Below are 13,923 nucleotides of genomic sequence, written 5' to 3'. Positions count from 1 at the left end.
TACAAAATCTCAGCATCGCAAGCGAAAACATCACAGTACCTCCTCCTCCTCCTCCTCCTCCTCCTCCTCCTCCTCCTCCTCCTCCTCCTCCTCTTTGGAGGCTAGGAGGGAGAGAGAGAAGAGGAAAAGGAGAGCTCGCTCTCCTTCACCCAGACGTTCTGGCTGGAGAGATATCATTCTCGCACTTCCTCGCCTTCTGTCTCTTCATGAGACATCTCGCCGTGAGACTATAAGCGCTTTGTCACAAACCTAAGAAGAGCGCTTCCTCTCGTCATCGTTCTGCCTCACTGCCATCTTCCTCTCGCGAGGGATCATCTAAGCGCTTCAAGAAAAAAAGTGCTACGTTACGTTCTCGCTCTTCGTCACAAGAGAGCTCTCCAAAGCGTAATAAGTGTTCCTTAAGAGAAGCTCTTCCCACGGTTTTTCATCTAATCGCCCCAGGAGCGTGGTCAAGGGAAAAGCACGCCCTGACCTCGAACCCTCTCCTTCACATATTAATTTGAGGATCTCTGATCGCTCTAGGAAAGTCAGAAAGAGCACTTCTCCTCACCTTCGCTCCGTATCATCAGAGAAAGAGCACTCTCAACCTTCGACTTCGCAATCGCGCAAGTCTCCGGTCATACTCTCGCGAGGTCAATCACCTCACCCTCGTGTTTCAGACAGGACAACTCCCCCGGTTCCTTTGCTCCCTATTGAGTTACGGAATACGAGCCTCTCGAAAACCTTGGAAGAAGACGCAGGGGTTCAACCCTGTTGAGAGCAGAGGGAAAAGGCCAGATCGCCGATCAATTCGACATCTTCCACCTCGTACTTCAGACCTTTCAAAGAGAGGAATCTTTAAGAATCCTACTAGGACAGTACCAATAATTTGGTCACCTTCTCCTAGACCGTCGATTTCCACGCAAGGTCAAGCGCTCACGGCGCCCTTATCCACCGCTTAGCCTTCCCCTGTAACAACGGTAATATGGTCTCCTACTTCCCCGTTACCTCCAGACACTCCGACTTCTGTCGCCCTTCTCCCTGTAATAACTTGCAAGGAATTTGAGCAGCCTAGTGATTCCTCGGAAGAGCAACCGTCAAAGGACTTAGAGTCCTCCTATTTGAGGGCTCAAAGAACTATGTGTAATATATCAGGCCTCGGCGATCTGCATCTGTCTCCTCGACATACTGACACTCCAGCTAGACAGGCTATGTCGTCTTCCACCGAACCCTCAGACCAGAATTGAACTTCCTTGGTCTGTTCACACTGCAGGCTGTCTGAGGAAGGTCTCGCAGGCGGTCTCGGGAGAAACTGGTTCATTGAAGTCTCAGGGATCCTATAAACTTTTACAATTCCCATTTACGAGGCAAAAGTGCTTTTACAAGGTCAGACACACCAACCCTTCTCCTCTGACCTTGGATCCCCTCACGACGAGGCTCACACCTGGCTGCTCCTCGGAGAGACTCTCTACTCTTCCAGTCTCTTTCACAGCCACAGAAGCCTCGGCAATGGAAGCGTCTCTAATGTCCCTTCTGGAGGCTTTATCTTGGTTTGACCCATGTTCTGGTACAGTCGGCTACCTAGCAAGTCACGAAGACCTGTCAAACCAAGACTCAAGGCAGTCCCTACAGGAAGTTCTAGCTGCTAGGGCCAAGACAATGGACTTCCTAACTGCTACAACAGCGACCATGTGGTGCAATTGGGTCCTCAAAAGGAGGGAATCAGTAGCTTCCAGACTTCATAGGAGCATCGGTAAGGCTGAGAGATCAGATTTGAGAAACTCTGATCTTCTACAACCTCTCCTATTTTCTAAGCAAGCAGTTTCCTCTACCTTAGATACTTGGAGGAAAGTGATGCAGGACACCGCGATGTAAAAGCCTGCCTCCTTTCTCACAATGCAACAGCAGCCAACTCCACAACCTAAGACCACAACCGCGGCTTCACTCCCAGCCAAGAGCCTCAGCCGCCCCTCCTTTGTAGCCAAACCTATATGCAGAAGAAAGTCGGCTCCTTCCAAGGCTAAAGGCAGAGGGAGGAACCCTAGACAAGAATAAGGTCTCGGCTCCCCCCTTCCAGTGCGTAGGGGGTGCCTGCAGGGGACGTGTCCCTGGTCTTACGTTCCTTGAAGGGTCCACCCTATGAGCCCTTAAATAGGACATCAAACTACTTTCTGACCCTTAAGACCATCTTCCTAGTAGCTCTGGCCTCGGTTAAAAGGGTCAGTGAACTACATGGTCTGTCTAACGACATCACCCATTCTAAAGCTATGGGGGCCATGCAATGGACCCTCAAGGTGCTTCGTTAGGGTTACCGCATCCCCTTCATAGGCTCTCCTCCTCCTCTAATTCCTCTTCCGATCTCGTCCTCCCAGGTCCCTTGGAATCGCGGGAAACAGCAAGCCCTAGCTCAGGAGATCCAGAGCATGCTTCTAAAGGGTGCCATCCAACAGGTCCTCAGCACCACCTCGGGGTTTTTCAGTCGCCTCTTTCTGGTAGAGAAAGCCTCGGGGGGATTGGAGACCAGTAATCGATCTCTCTACCTTGAATCAGTTTGTGAAGCAGACTCCATTCAAAATGGAGACAGCAGCCTCCGTGATCCAAGAGGTGCGCCCAGGAGACTTTATGGCATCTGTGGACTTGAAAGACGCATATTTTCAAGTACCGATCCATCGCTCAACTCAGAAATTCCTGCGCTTTCTGGTTCAGGGTCAAAGCTTCGAGTTCAAAGTCCTATGCTTTGGCCTCTCGACCGCCCCACAGGTGTTTACAGGGGTTTTCGAACACGTTGCCTCTTGGGCACACAAGCACGGGATACGTCTGCTAAGGTATCTAGACAATTGGCTACCCTAGCCTCGTCTAGGGAACAAGCTCTGGATCACTTGAGAAGGCTTCTCGACCTTTGTAAGGATCTGGGGATCCTTGTAAACGTAGAGAAGTCTTGTTTGATTCCAACTCAAGTCATGAACTATGTGGGGATGTCCATCAACACCCAGGTAGGGAAGGTGTTCCCTTCGGAAGACAAGACTTCTGAGTCTGGAACGATCCATTGCCCAACTCTTGTCTCCACTGCCCCCTCCACCCAATTTGCGGCAGAGTCTTCTGGGCTATCTTTCCTCCCTGGAAAAACTAGTTCCAGGCGGAAGATCAAAAATGCGAAGTCTTCAGTGGCATCTGAAGACCCATTGGTCCCAAAAGCACGATTCCCCATTCTTTCCCATGGAGGTTCCAGCTCTGGTGATACAAGATCTTCATTGGTGGTCAGCTAGAGAGAATACTCAGACAGGCATTCCCCCTCAAAGCCCCAATCCGAAGTTAAAACACTTTTCAGATGCGTCGCTACGGGGCTGGGGTTCCCATCTAGGCCTGAAGTTAGCATCAGGAGTATGGTCTCCGATAGAACAAACTCTCCATATAAACCACCCGGAATTGTTAGCCGCCTGGAAAGGCCTAAAATACTTTGTAGAAGATCCACAAGGACGAGAGGTGGTGCTGATGAGCGACAACTCCACAGCCGTCTCGTACATCAACAAGCAAGGGGGTACTCTGGCAAGAGACCTGTCTGCTAGCGGTACAGATTTCCCAGTGGGCGGAAGGTCACGACATTTCTCTCACAGCCAGGTTTATTCCAGCTCGGAGAAACATCGTGGCGGATCAACTAATCAGGCATCACCAAGTGTTTAGTGGCGAATGGTCTTTGGATCCTCGAGTAGCGAAGGCAGTAACAGCTTTGTGGGGTTTCCCCACAATAGACCTGTTTGCCACTTCTCTGAATGTGAAACTTCCCCGCTACGGGTCCCCAGTTCTAGATCATTAGGCAGTGATCCAGGACGCCCTTCAACAGTTTTGGGACAACCTGGACGCATACGCCTTTCTACCCTTTTGCCTGCTGAGAAGGGTGATCAACAAACTCAGTACCTCCCGGAACTGCAAGCTAACTCTAATAGCTCCGGCATGGCCAAGCAGAGAATGGTACGCAGATCTGCTTTCCCTGCTGGTTCAGGTTCCAAGGTTTCTTCCTCCAGAACCCCTTCTGCTGTTGCAGCCACACAGTGGTGTCCCCCACAGGAGAATTCCCTTACTGAAGCTTCACGCCTGGAGGCTGTCCAGTCACTCCTCAGACGCAGAGGCTTTTCAGAGAAAGTTGCTGAGCACATGCCCAGGCACCTGCGCCAATCTTCCACTAACCTCTACCAAGCAAGATGGAGAGTGTTTGCAGCTTGGTGTAGAGGGGAAGGCGTGCCTCCACTCGATCCCTCTCTTCCTTTAGTGGCGGACTTCCTTTAGTACCTCAGGGAGGAAAAGCTCCTCTCAGTCTTGGCGATTAAAGGCTATCGCTCAGCCTTGAGCCTCATCTGTAGACTGAGAGGGGTTAACCTTTCCACCTCAGAAGATATCACTTTGGTGATTCGAGGTTTTGAGAGATCTTGCCCCCCGGTTGAGATTAGACTATCACCTTGGGACGTGTCCCTGGTCTTACGTTCCTTGAAGGGTCCACCCTATGAGCCCTTAAATAGGACCTCAGACTACTTTCTGACCCTTAAGACCGTCTTCCTAGTACCTCTGGCCTCGGTTAAAAGGGTCAGTGAACTACATGGTCTGTCTAACAACATCACCCATTCTAAAGGATGGGGGAAGTCTCTCTCAACTTCGTGCCAGGCTTTGTGGCCAGAACTCAAAATCCTTCATCGCCCGACGAAAGGTTTCGAGAATTTCAATTTTCCAGCCTCAATAAGGTAACACAGGATACAGACCAATTGTTATTGTGCCTAATCAGGGCGCTAAGGAAATATCTAAAGCGCACCAGACCTTTCAGACCACGCCTCCATCATCTCTTCCTCAGTACCAACAACGTAAAGAAGAGAATCTCTCGCAACACCATTTTTCTCCGGCTCAAGAAAGTTATTGCGAGAGCAATTCATGGAGACCCAGAGGCAGCACAACCCAAAGCCCATCAAGTTAGGGGAGTGGCTGCCTCACTGGCATTTAAGAGAAATTTCTCAGTCTCCCAAGCCTTAAGAGCTGGGGTCTGGAAACGCCAATCTACATTCACCACTCGCTATTTGAGCGATGTGACACATATATCTCTAGACGCCTTTTCTATAGGGCCTATTGTGGCAGGTCAACAGGTGCAGTAGCTACCTTACGCCCTTTCAGGGGACAGTAACCATTGGTTGAGGATCCTGTGTTACACTAGGTTTTAAGGACATCCATCTATCTTCTTCATTTCCTTCTCCCTCCTATCTGGGTATCCTAGTCTGTAGCCAGTTTCAGCTGGACTCGCCAATGGAAATAAGGTATGAAACTCATCTGATTCCTCTCACAGGGTATTAGTTATACTCATAGTCATGAGGTTTCACCTTTTCAAGGTCGGGGGAATCCTAAGTATGAAAGGGTCCGAGTCGAATGTTGCTGACCCACTTCATCCTGAAACATTTGTTTCCACGAAGCTACAAACTTTCAGTTGTGCTAAGATTACGGGGATCTACAAAGAAAGAAGATTGACAGGAGATTTTTTCTTCAAAAGAGTCTAGTCTGAGGACTATCATCCCTAGGAATAGGGAACTCCTTGACCACCCTAGCCTCAAGACTAAGTCTCCTATAGTAAAGAATGAGGGTTTGTATCAAGTGTAGGTACAAATGACAAACTTGTAACAGAGTTTGTATTATTCCTAACATACAAACCCGAATTCTTTACACAAATCTTCCCTCCATCACCGCCCCCTAGAATAGTCCTAGCTAGAATCCAATTGAAGGTAAACAGTAGCTACTGACGGGCGGTCCGCCACCGCTAACAGGTTGAAAACTACCTGCCGGGTAGAATATCTCCTATTGTAAAGAATTCATGTTTGTATGTTAGGAAAAATACAAACTCTGCTACAAGTTTGTCATATTTGTTGAAACAATTGAAACTATTTCTAATATTTTTGTATTTAATTTTTAACAATTAATTCAACCTTACATTTTAAAACGGTGTTTTGCTAGATTAAAATTCCATTTTTCAATAACTTATCACATTCCAGTATAGCAGAAATACATTTTGTGTTGTTTAGGTTCCAATTAAATCCTATAACTAGTATTTACTATTCTGAAACTGTCTATATATTTTTGTGAAGTAACCTTTTAATATATTAATTAATGAAAAAGATCCAGTGTACAGTGTATTGCATTGCAAAATTTTTACATGAATTATACATTTTGGGTTTTTTCTTATTTCCAGCCCCTCAAAAACATCACATGGTATACTGAACGTCTTATAAGTGATATATCTCTTGGTGGCCTTCTTATCTTGGTTGTTATCAGAACTATTACGTACAATATGACCAAAATGAGAGTAAGTATTAGATGTCTTATGAATATTTAGCTTTACTTTGCTTCAGATGTGGGTGGGACCATACAGGGATGCATTTTAATGTAGGTAATTTTCTTAATATTAAATATTTCCAACATGCTAGCTAAGCTAATCTATCTAACCTGCCACTTCCCCTAATTTTGGGAGAAAGCCGACATCCAAAAAGAAAAGGAAAGAAACAAAAGGGCTTTTCCTCATCGTTCATCCTTTCCTGACGATGGACTCGGGCGAGTTTGGTTGGTATTGGTCAGGTGCCACAGCTTACCCTCCCCCATCTTCCACCACAAATGGAGCTTCATACACTCATTCCCCTGTTGCTGCTACCTCAGCGATCAGCAAGGTGACCCGAGGTAACAGCAGGGCTTATCGGAACTGAATTATGATCGCTTGCCATTAATTTCTATTCTGAGCTCACTTTTGTCTCTCATATCTATCCTCATGTCACCTAAGGCTTTCTTCACTCCATCCATCCACCCAAACCTTGACCTTCCTCTTGCACTTCTGGAATCAACTCTTGCATTCATCACCTTCTTTAGCGGATGACCATTTTCCATCCTCTGTACATAGCCAAACCACTTTAACACATTCATATCCTCTCTAGCTACTAATTCATTTCTTACCCTTACTACTTCGTTCCTAACCTTATCCAATTAAGGTAACACCAGCCATAATCCTCAGGCACTTCATTTCGAACACATTCAATTTCTGTCTCCATCACTTTTATACAGAACTCTCTTGACATTTATCCCTAACCCTCTAATCTTTACTACTCCCTTTACCGCCCCAACACTTTATATCCTTCATTCACTCTCTGACGTATACAGTATCTGCTTCCACTCCTCCATTTGCAACAACAACAGAACCCAAATACTTAACTAATCTACTTCCCTCAAGTAACTCAATTCAACATGACATTCAATCTAGCACCACTTTTCCATCTTGTGCATCTCATAACCTTACTTTAACCCCATTAACTAAAGTCAATTCTTTTTAGTGAGGCAGATTTACACCGACTCGCAGGGGTGCCCTTTTCGCTCGGGAAGGTTTCCTGATCGCTGATTGGTTGGATAAGATAATTCTAACCAATCAGATAACAGGATACTTTTCAGAGCTAAAAGGGCACCGCTGCGAGTCGGTGCAAATGCGCCTCATTAAAAAAAAATGAGTATAACAACTTCCATCTCTCACACTCTTTCAAACTCGGTCACTAATCAATACTGCTTCCCTAGTGAGTCTGCAACAAATACAGTATCATCCGCAAACAACAACCATTCCATCTCCCACTCATGATCACTCTCATTTATCAGTTTCAATCTTTGACCAAGCACTCAAGTATTTACCTCTTTTACAGCTCCATCAACAAACAAATTGAACCACCATGGCAACAGCACACATCCCTAATCAGCCCCACTCTCATTGGAAACCACTCTCTCACTTCATTCCCTTTCATAACACATTTAATTCCTTTATATAAATTATTCACTGCTTGCAACAACCTTCCACCAATTCCATATAACCTCATCACATTCCCCATCACATCCCTATCAACTCTTTATCATAAGCTTTCTCCAGATCCAGAAATGCAAAATATACCACATTACCTTTTGCGAAATATTTCTTGCATATCTGGCTAACTGTAAATATCTGATCCATACATTCCCTACCTCTTCAAAAGCCATCCTGACTTAAGATTGCATCCTGTTTTATCTTTAATCTTTTTAAATAACACTACCATACTCTTTTCCAACCACCCAACAAACTAATACCCTTAGAATTACAACACTCATGCACATTTCCCTTACCTATTTATAGCTGAACAATACATACACACCCAATTAATTGCCACCATTGACAACATGAAACATATTTGTTCCTTCACTAACAAACCTTTCATTATATATATGGATTACATTACGGCAAAGCTGGATGGTAGCCAATAGGCTAAAAGTGAAAAGTGGCAACCCTACCTAACCACTGCAGTGGGTAGGTAGGGGATGGCTGAGGGTCACCCCAGCCACCTATCTCTGCTTACAGCTCGGTGATCTGCCTCACTTTTCTCTTTTGGCTGGTAGAGAACAGACGTCTCTGGTCTCTCCCTTTGTCTTAACCATAGATTACAACCATTGCTTTACGCTCCATTTTCCATTTCAGGGGAAAGTGTGTTTTCTTCCTGACGCTCCTATGCTAACGTGTCTTGGCCAGGAAGGTCGCCCTTGCGGCACCTTCATGTCTTCAGTTGAGACTGACCCCCATCCTTTGTGTCCGGCCTGGCAGGGGCGTCGCTGTGACCAGAACCCTGCGACATGTGTAGAGAATGGCCTGCCTCCCAGTGGGAGAAATTTGGGCATCGCAGGAAGAAGAAGGTCAAGTGAGATCTTTCTCCTTCGGAGTCCTTCTCTGGCAGGAAAAGAGCACGGGCTTCTTTCCGCACTCCTCGATCTCTTCCCGAAGCTCCTCCTTGCCCATCTTCTTCAGGGGAATGGTCAGGTAGGAGTGCAGACTGTATAACTCCATGGCAGCCTCTTGGTACTGGGAGGGTTGATGCTTCTCTTAAAGGAGCACCTTTACCTCCAGCTGCCGAGGAGCCATTTTCACTTGCAAATGTTCTTCAGGCATGGTCGTCCTTGGGGTTTCTGCTTCCCCTGTGAAGGTGCGAGGAGAGATCCATTCCCTGTGGCCTCAACATCCTTTGCCCTGGACCTGTGTGAAGCCAACCTTCCACCCTCTCTTGGCCATTCCATGCGTGGGCGAGTTGATTGTTCCTGCTCGCTCCTCCAATGGCCTCCTGCTCAGAATGAGTCCTCTCGCCATCCTAACCCAAAACCTTCCGCTTTCCCCCACAGGCAAGGTTGCAGCTTGCGTGCTCTCCCCTTGCCAGCTGTAGACGTTAGGCAAGATGATCCTCCAGAGTCCAGCACTCCACCTGCTCGCTGATCGTCAGGACGAGAGACAACATCTTTTCGTTCCTCTGGACAATCACCTCGAGCTTCGCGCTCATAGAGATCACTAACAATCTCAGCGTTCTTCTTCCAGAAGACGCTCTCACTCTAGTTCTAAGCGCTTGTGCCAAAAAGACCGTAGGTTATCACGGTCTAACCACTCGTCTTCCAGGAGACGTTCTACTTCTTGTTAACGGGTTAAGCACTCTCTATCACGATCACAAGCTCAACACTTTGGATCAAAATCCTCATGCTTACAAACCTCACGCACATGCTCACAATTACAAGCTAAGCAACCACGATCGCGAGGCAAATGCTCACGATCGCAAGCAAGACGCTCATGTTCATGAGCAGGGCACTCACAATTGCGAGCAAGAAGCTCACTTTCACGAGCACGGTGCTTACGATCACGAGCAAGGCGCTCACAATCAGGAGTCAGATGCTCAAGATCGTGAATAAGATGCTCTAGTCCAAGATCGAGAGGATCTTCTTTACGAGGACGATGAAGACGCTTAAGCACCTCATCCGTGCGACACACTACGCCCCATAGAGTTCTTGCTGATCCTTCCCCTAGACAACCCTTGACGGGACAAGGATTTCCCAAAAGACAACTCTTACAGAAACCTCTGCCAAAGATATCCCCTGCTCCTTTCAAGGCCTGGGGTGTTTTCTCTTAAGCGATCGCCTACGCGACGCTCTTTTATGCGCTCCTCTGCAGTGCATCACTCGCCGATGCAATGCGTTGCCTCAATTTGGAGGCTCCCATGTCCTCCTTCAACGAACTTGCAGTGCCCCGGCACTACTGGAGCCTCAGAGGCCTCCTCCTCCTAGCTCACCATCTCCTGCTCACACAGATGTGTCTTCTGCATGTGATTCACGCGCTGTTGCGTGAAAATTGCCTGCTATCACAAGCGATCTTGCTGCTTATATGAGTGTCTCACACACTGAAGTTACAACTGCAAGAGCAAGCAAGGACCCAACACTTCCAACTAGAGCCTCCGCATATGATAGCTCTAGTGGTAGGCCAGTTCCCTTTTCAGAGAAAGTCAAAGAACCCCCGAACAAGTTCGCGAGTGTTCCCGTATCTCATGACCGCTCTGTGCGTATCACCAAAGAACACGCACTTATGCCTAAAATGTTGTACCCTAGAGACGCTGGTCCTACTACTCTCCAAACTAGAAGGCGTTTTCCTACTCCAGGACTTCCAAAGGGGAATCCAGACTTGGCAAGAGTTGGAAATCTTTCTTCCTGGTTTTGACACCTTGATGTCTATTCTTCAGAAGGTGTTTGGTGGGGGTCTTCCACCTGCCCCGCCACAGCCACGCCTACCAAGGTCTACTCCTAGTATTTCGCTGGAGAAGTCGACGTCTTCTGACATTCTTTCTGACTCTTGGAGGAGATCTGCTCAAAGCAAAACTGTCCCTTCGGTACATAGGTCATCTCCATCTCGAATGAGTACCAAGGACAATTGAAGCTCTGCAGCTGTTCCACCTTTTGGACCTCTTCCTTTAACGCCAGTTCGTTTGGGCAAAAAGGGTGATGTAAAAGCGGAAAAGGAGGATGGCGCGTGTCACTCCACCTCACGTGGACATCACCCAACCCTGCACAAGTAGGGACATAGGCTCTCCCAGAGAGATCTCTATTCACCCTTTCCAGCCTCTGCATATCGGAGCTGTTCCACCAGACCAACATCCGGTCTCCGTTCCACCTGAGGAGAAGCAGGTTCCTGGTCCTGAGCCTCAGAAATCTAAGGAACCGCAAGCTCCCTCTAAAACTTCCATCTCAGAGAAGCACTTCCCTCCAAGGAGAGTCTAAGAACTATAAAAAGGTTCCTAAAAACTCTTAAGACAAGGAAAGCTCAAAGGCAGGAACTGGCTTAGGAATCTCCTGCTGAGGTTCCTTCTCAAGTCTCAATTGATGACCTTGACCTACCCCAGGCTACTATGGAGGAAAGCTTGGAGATAGATGATTTCCCAGACACTGATGAGAAATATCTTTCAAAGGCGGTGAGACCAAAGTTCCACTACGAGGTGGAGCGAAAGGAGTCAGAACATGCCTTCTGGCAAGTCCTTGCTTGCATGAGATCCTTTAACAACCTGTCAAATCCTGGTACTGCTCCACAGGAAGGCAAGGACATGGTTCTAGACCAAGTATTAGGCACCCAGAAACCTCCCAAGATCAGTGCAGTCCTCCCTTGGTCAAAAGGATTAACTGTAGCCAGAAGAAAGGCTATCTCCTATTGTCTATTTTTTTTAGCGGTGCATATTTGCACCAACTCACATGGGTGCCATTTTAGCTCGGAAAGCTTCCTGATACCTGATTGGTCGGAAGTATTTTTGTCCGAACACCTTCATTGTTCTCAAATAATTACCAAGTAATGTGAATCAAAACTTATTTACTAACCTATATTTCTCCATCAGATACAGTATATGTTTTGTCAATAAACAATGTGAAAGAATGAATATATTATAAAGTATCGTCATGGTAAGTCTAAATTTAATAACACAATCCGCCGAAGTCAACGACACCAGCTTATTTTCGAATTCACGCTTTGTAATTTTGTAATTTTTCACATATTTTAATAAAAATTGGGATAAACTACACTCAGCATAAGTTAAACATGTTATTATAAACTTTATTTGAATACCAGAATTTACCAAAAACATGGAATTAATAAAACTCGATATTTGTGAAAACTTATGGGGAGGTAAAAGAACAGCCTGCAGCGGCCTGGCGAGAAAACAATCCCTTCTGACTGTCATAGATGCATGTTTTTTTTCGTAATATAGTTCGGCCTATTCCTTTCTGTTTAAATAGTCTTGCATTGTCTCTCTTCGTAATATTTTGCTTAGCATTTTCCCACATTCCTGTTCCTCACCTAATATCTATCTATTTTCCCCGATATCCCTTCTTTCATATATGGGATATCCGCACTACGATTCCTTATGTTTTGTACCTTACGTCAGTATGTATGTAAATAATGATAACAAAATAAATTTTATGCTGTGTAGCAAGTGTAGCCTATTCTGTAAACCTGTTTAGTAACTCACATTATATCAAATGAAATTAAGTATAGTATTTTTTTTTTTATACCCGCCTCTACACTATTTTAATGAGACTAGCACGTGCTTCCCTTCAAGCCAACACTTTCCACAGAGGATAAGAAATAAGGAATTTGTAGTGCGGATATCCCATATATGAAAGAAGGGATATCGGGGAAAATAGATAGATATTAGGTGAGGAACAGGAATGTGGGAAAATACTGAGCACACTATTACAAAGAGAGACAATGCAAGACTATTTAAACTGAAAGGAATAGGCCGAACTATATTACGAAAAAAAGCATGCGTCTATGACAGTCAGAAGAGATTTTTTTCCCACCAGGCCGCTGCAAGCTTTTCTTTTACCTCCCCATAAGTTTTCACAAATATTGAGTTTTATTAATTCCATGTTGTTCCAACACGGAATACTTACCTCGAACTACTTTCTTAGGAGTATCTGGGATCTCCTCCCTATCCGACCAAGAATTTTGCGCAGTCCCCCCTATCTCCGTTTTCACTTGTCGGGTCCCTCCGTGGTGGATGGATACGTGCCCTGAGGCGACCCCGGGGTCAGGGTGCGCTACTGGGTCTTTGTCGTCAGTAAGCATCTGGTCGCGGCGTAGTTCACATTTCGCCGCTCTCTCACATCCCGTTCGACCCAACCATTGTGTTCCACATGTTCCCTTTGTGTTTTCCCGTTCTTATCCCTTCCTTGTGTTACTTGGGTTGCATGTGGTTACCCTCATGGAATCCAAACGCTGTCCCGGTGCCAAGGCCGGTAAGTCATGCGGGGCATGGCTCTCTAAGGTGAACATCGATCCGCACACGTTGTGCACCACGTGTCGGCAGAGTGTGCTCGCCTGCTCCCACGTGTCCGGAGTGTGAGTCCTGGCCGGAACTTCAATGGACGTTGCACGGCACCAAAAAGAAGAAGGCATCGAAGCGGTCACCGAGGAAACCTGGTCTCAGTTTTCCGATAGAGTCTCCTTCAGCTCCTTCGGAGAGCGGTTCCCCTTCCCCTTTCCCTACCCAGAGTAGGGGACGAGGTAAGTCCGTTGCGGGGAAACAACCCATTGCTGTTCCCCATGAGTCTGGTATTAATAAACCCAATTGCATCGTGCCTACGCAGACGAGTGAGGAGTCTGCTGTTGTTACGGGAGTGCTTTCGGTAGACGAGGTTCTGGTGCCCGCAGGAAAGTTTAGACTTACCATGACGATACTTTATAATATATTTATTCTTTCACATTGTTTATTTACGAAGCATATATCTGATGGTGAAATATAGGTTGGTAAATAAGTTTTGATTCACATTTGTGATGAGCCGAGAGAAGGTTGTGACTCAAAGACAGGATGAAAGCAACTGAGTAACTTTATTACAGAACACTCTCCTTTATATATAAAAGCTCAATGCAACAGGAAATTTCCTGTTCAACCGACACCGCACCGGTTAACAGTTAACGGTGAGAAAAACAGACACATTATTTCAGGTTCAATGCAAAAGGAAATTTCCTGTTCAACCACACCTCATCGGTGAACAGTTAACGGTGAGAAAAACACATGTTATTTCAGGTTCTTTTTAGTGCGAGGGGAGAGCGAAGGTACAAGCATAATATAT

The 13,923-nt window shown here is 46.2% G+C and overlaps 2 protein-coding genes across 3 annotated transcripts in view; both read left to right on the top strand.

Annotated features, from left to right (window-relative positions):
• Uba1 (ubiquitin-like activating enzyme 1) overlaps nucleotides 1-13,923 on the top strand; it is a 472,916-nt gene that overhangs the window by 331,234 nt on the left and 127,759 nt on the right.
• LOC137650116 (dymeclin) overlaps nucleotides 1-13,923 on the top strand; it is a 243,632-nt gene that overhangs the window by 197,738 nt on the left and 31,971 nt on the right. For both annotated transcript variants that reach the window (XM_068383247.1, XM_068383248.1), the window contains exon 9: nucleotides 6,197-6,310. In XM_068383247.1, coding sequence (XP_068239348.1) covers nucleotides 6,197-6,310 — 114 coding nt within the window. The remainder of the gene's footprint in view (nucleotides 1-6,196; nucleotides 6,311-13,923) is intronic.

Source organism: Palaemon carinicauda, chromosome 11 (genome assembly GCF_036898095.1).
Source record: "Palaemon carinicauda isolate YSFRI2023 chromosome 11, ASM3689809v2, whole genome shotgun sequence".
Lineage (NCBI taxonomy): Eukaryota > Metazoa > Arthropoda > Malacostraca > Decapoda > Palaemonidae > Palaemon > Palaemon carinicauda.
The sequence above is the reverse complement of the archived record's forward strand: the minus strand, read 5'-3'. Positions and strand labels throughout refer to the sequence as shown.